Here is a 4,968-nt window from a genome sequence, read left to right as displayed (position 1 = left end):
CATTTGATAGCAGCAATAGCTCCCGGCCAACCCCATGCAGGAGGCAGCTTTTGTACAGACAGTATTTTCTGTTCTAACAGGCATTCCCAGCTGCTCCTGGGGAACAGAACATGAATATCATCGCTTTTCTGGCTGAAGCTATGTGATCTTAGCCAAACTTCAATCTGACCAATAGGTTTTTCCTTAAAAAGCCAGGGAAGAAGTAGCAAGCAATGTGTGGGTGTCCACAGGTAGGTACCTGGTGTGAGAGTGCTGCCATACCTGCGGATGAAAGGGGCTCAGGGATGTTCCACAGAAAGACAGTATTGATCCAAACATGTGAACATGTCCTCTCAAACACATGCAGACTGTATGGGCAGCAAAAAAGTTACCACTGATTTGGCCTTAAAAAAAGAAACTTAAATTCAGATTAGAAAAATAAAGTAAAAGAGAGATGATCGACACTATTTTAATATGTTAAATACTTCCAAAAAATCCAATTATCAAAATCTCCAAGTGAACGTTGTTAGGCTTACTGGCCTGAAAGTGAATATTTTGGTGGCAGAATGGTAGGATATAGGAATACAGAGTGCCCCAAACACTAGAGAAATACTTCAAGTCAAATACTATACATCTATGTATCCACACAACACCAGAGGGAAAGCAGGTAGCCAATTTTACCCTGCTTTCTTCAGTCTTGGCTTGTTGCCCAAACAGGCATGCCGAGGGTGATGAGCTGCCACCTCAGTTACTTCTATCCCCCTTTTTCAAGACCTGATCAGTGAAGTTCACTGAAAGACTCCAACTGACCCATGGCTTTGGTTGACCCTTGTACCCTAATTTCTTCTATTACCAGGATGAAAAAAGAGAGATTCTATTGTTAAAAAAAAAAAAAAAATTACCAGAAGAGGAAAAAACCAGCAGAAGAGAATTTCAAAGAACCAAATGTAGCTAACAGTGTTTTAAAGAGAAGGAATAAGCAGAAAAACTAAATAACATATAACCCAAAAAGAGCTTAGAAACAAGTTATGTGTCTGAATTTTTTAACTCAATCTTCCACTGTACTACCATATACAGAAATTACATGTCTGATGAACTTGAAAGCTGCATTTGAAATTTTGCAAAATGAGATTAAATTAGAGAAAACAACCAAACCATTTCTAATACAATGGAGGTGTTAGATTGATTATACTCTTGGATTAGCAGATGGTAATTGCAGATACATGAAGACTTTTAAGTCTTCAAGCAAAGAACCTGCAGAAGAAATAGCTATTATTTAGAAAGGCACTGGAGCAATCTACCTCATAAAATAGATAAAACCTACAGTGTAATATTGTTAAGGTTTTCAGCTAATGTACATATGAAATGAAAAATAGGGAGTCAGATTGCTTAAGGAATAATGGAGAGATAAAAGGACCAACACTTTTATTGTGTGAGGCACTGGTTAGATGTCACAGAGACTTCAGTCGCTGAAATGAAAAAATATTTTCACTATACCAGTAGCGAGCAGAGAAAGAGTAATGTAATAAGGGTGTACTCAGACATGCAGTGTCAAACCTCTGCTATCACTTCGAAGAGCCAACACTAAATCAGGCTATTCCACACAGGGAGTCAAGGCTAAGGCATACGACGCTCCACATACAGCCAGCTCGAAGAGCACATACAACCCGCCAGCACAACTCACTCACCAAGGAGTGGTAACTCAGGTGTTCGCACCCATCTTGCAAATACAGGATTCATGTCTATGCGTCTTGCGGTATTTGTGCTTTTCATGAAGACCATATGTGGTATCAGGTTAGCACAAAATGTATAGCAAAGTGTACAAATACTGTGTAACTCTTTTGCTAAGTTTTTTTAGACAAGTTGCAAATGGGAATCCCCAGCATTTCAGCATTAGGTGGCAAGTGAAAAGGATTCAAACGTGGTAGCTATAAAATCTCATGATTGATCTAATGTTTCTGTGCTTGAAGTAGGCTTTAATATCCAAAGTTCTGCCAATCATATAAATTGCTGAAAAAACTATGAAAATCAAAACTAAGGGTTTAAAAATGCAGAGTTTTTCTTGAGCTATCATAATATTGATAAACAGATGGGCTGGGTGATAGGAATGCACAAGCCTCCCCATACCAGGTGAAAGATTTCTGTTCTTGCCTAAACGTACATAACCATGGTTGACTCACCCCTGTTCCTTTGATTACAACTATTTAGTTGAGATTTTCTACAGTCTTCATAAAAGCAGTGTATATGCTGTGGAGAAGTGAAATAATCAAAGTATTTGCAACAGCTACTACCTTGTGTAGTCCTGAAACAATCAATATTGGTCATAGTATGATCCAGTGTTACTGTGACAGACCTATGCTGTGAAAGCTTAAAGAATGCAATGTTGGATTGGTTCTCAGAGCCAACAAGAAACACATGCCACTCACCAGATTTTTTTTAATCTACAAAATAGTGTCCTTTTGTTCACATACAGCAATGATTAAGAAGTATCAAATCTTGATCTGTTTGTCACAAAAATGCTATGTGATTTCCAAAACCCTCCCTACCCCTGACATTTGCCAAAAAGAAAAGTTTCCTGCTATTCAACAGCTTCCACTTAAACTGGGAATGCTCCCGACAAACTGGTGGCACAGAGATGCAGGAGCACATACCAAGGGTTTGTGTAGAAGTAAGAGCAGCTTCTCTCCCACATGCAAGCTTTGGGAGTTTGAATTTGAGCATGGCACTTATCTGTTCACGTGTGGACAAATGTAGAACCTGCTGAGAGAAAGCTAACTGTAAAATACCAGCTTAAAATGAGACCCCGAATCTTACATGCCTCAGACAAACCTCTTGAACACGGGAGATGCGAGTTCAAACCTTTTTTGGGGTGAAGAAATCCCTTGCCTTTTAGCCAACATCACTTCACAAGAAGAAAATTCAAGTGGACGGCATTTTCCTGGGGACAACCTGTGGTAGCAGAGGAGACCTGTGCAGACCTCACCTCCTGCTCTGTGCCTTGCCTATCCCTGCAGTAAGAAACCGTGACCTGTGTTGAGACAATCTGCCTGGAAATCCTGCCTAAATGCCCATCTCACCTGAAATCACTCCAATCTGCTAAAAATATTTTAGCAGTATCTCAGTTGGAAGAGATTTCTTGTGTAGTTTTCTAAGCCCCAAGATGACACACCTTGTGTTAAGGACTGAGGCTGTAGATGTTAATCAGGAAAACCTCCTGCCAATGTAACTGTGTCAAGACCGCTAGATTGTACACTAATACCATGGATTTCTTTACACTAGCTAATGGAGGGGTGTGCACACGTGTACACACAGCTTTGCTTTATCTATTTCCAAGGTCCAGTAGTTGTAGCTCTGTTGGGCACTCACCAGAAAAGAGCTCCAGATCATCCCTGCAAGGGTCAGAGAGTTGTCAGCTACTGAGTATACACAGCCAGCACCACAGCATCCTCCCGGGGAACTCCTAATCTGCCCAGTGCTGAGCCCACCTGTCATGACGATTATCATGACATACCGCTCAGAACTATGACAAGAGCAATCAAAAGACCTCCTGCCTCAAATAAACCATCTCAATTCACTCCATGGCCTGAAAACACTTTGGAGATGGAGTTGAAAAAAAAAAATAGAGCTTGTTTTTACAAAAACTGCAAATTTTTAGTCCTAGCAGATTTGCCACCAAGTCTTATAATAAAAAACAAAAAAACCCCAAAATCTTAGATGATTGAAACTGATGCTTATTTTCAGTGTTGTTTTCCTGCTGCGTTTCTGTTTAAATGTAGGCTTAATAAAATTTTTCCCCATAAAACAAACTCAGTCTGGAAGATAGGGAACCTCTCATCCTGCTATATTGCTTAAACCAGACCTTCTGGAGACAGTTCTTTCTTTGCAAGAAAAACCATGTTAATGGTGACAAATAAGATTGAGATCAATGTTTTATTAAGGACAGACTCCTGTTACAACCCGCACAGATTATTTTAAACCATAGCCTTTGCGTCTAAATTACAATTTTCATTTGAATAGTACTTTTGGATAGAAAAAGGGATTTGTTCTCAGTGTCTGGAATCCCTGTCAGGGCACCAAAAATATAGCAGGAGCTGTCAAGAAAGTATGCATTCTTATATTAAAGCTGTTATTCTGACCAGAGCTCCCATATGCAGCACAGTAGATATACTTGTAGCTATCTTTATTTCCATTTAGATATGTTCTGTACCAAAAGCAGCTTTGTCCTTGTAGCCATTGCTGTAGCATTGAAGAACTTTTAAAACAGGAGCAGACAGAAAGGATTTAATTATTCTTACCTCAGCGGCATGTTCACACATTTTTCTCTTGAGAAAACAAAAATTCTGCACATACAGTTGTTTGCAAACTAATGCTTTAGATACATTTCTGAGTAGAAGTTAATTTGCTTGCACATTTATGGTAAATTTATAGCCAAACCTAAGTTTGGATGTCTCTGAACAAAGCAGCATGTTTGAGACCTCCGTATCTGAAACGATAGCAAATATGAGTTATGTGCACTTACGCCATATCGGAGGGCAAGTTGTTATGGCAGTCTGCTCAGTAGGAAGCCATTCAAGATAACATTGCACTGAAAAGCGGCATAGATTTCAGAGTGTAAAACTAAAACCAATATATATTTATGTTTTTATTTATTTATAAAATGCATCTAGAGAGCATCCAAAATATTAAGCGTAGTTAACTGTTCATATGGTTGCCAACATCAAGCCTCTGGTCTCCTGATGCAACTGCACTATTTGCCTGAATGGGGCAGCTGAAAGAGAACTGCCCACAGATCAGCTTACAGTTTATTTTGGGAGATGGACAAAAAACTGGGCTCTGCAAAAAATTAACTGTCCTCGGGGACAGAACACTTCAGGTTATGTGTTGTACTGCTGCACAGGTACCAAAACAATGGAAAAGGCACAAATAAAGGAGACAAAAGGATCTGCGGGGTTAGGGGATGACTGCTTTGAAGTGAAACTGGGGCGGTTG

The 4,968-nt window shown here is 39.6% G+C and overlaps 1 protein-coding gene across 1 annotated transcript in view; it reads right to left on the bottom strand.

Annotated features, from left to right (window-relative positions):
* PEPD (peptidase D) overlaps positions 1 to 4,503 on the bottom strand; it is a 160,621-nt gene extending 156,118 nt beyond the window's left edge. Inside the window, exon 1 of the mRNA XM_009320321.1 lies at positions 4,499 to 4,503. Within this exon, the coding sequence (XP_009318596.1) occupies positions 4,499 to 4,503 (5 nt within the window). The remainder of the gene's footprint in view (positions 1 to 4,498) is intronic.
* Positions 4,504 to 4,968: the final 465 nt, after the last annotated feature.

Source organism: Pygoscelis adeliae, unplaced genomic scaffold (assembly GCF_000699105.1).
Source record: "Pygoscelis adeliae isolate BGI_AS28 unplaced genomic scaffold, ASM69910v1 Scaffold62, whole genome shotgun sequence".
Classification (NCBI taxonomy): domain Eukaryota; kingdom Metazoa; phylum Chordata; class Aves; order Sphenisciformes; family Spheniscidae; genus Pygoscelis; species Pygoscelis adeliae.
Note: the sequence above shows the minus strand (reverse complement) of the source record. Positions and strands in the feature narration are given on the sequence as shown.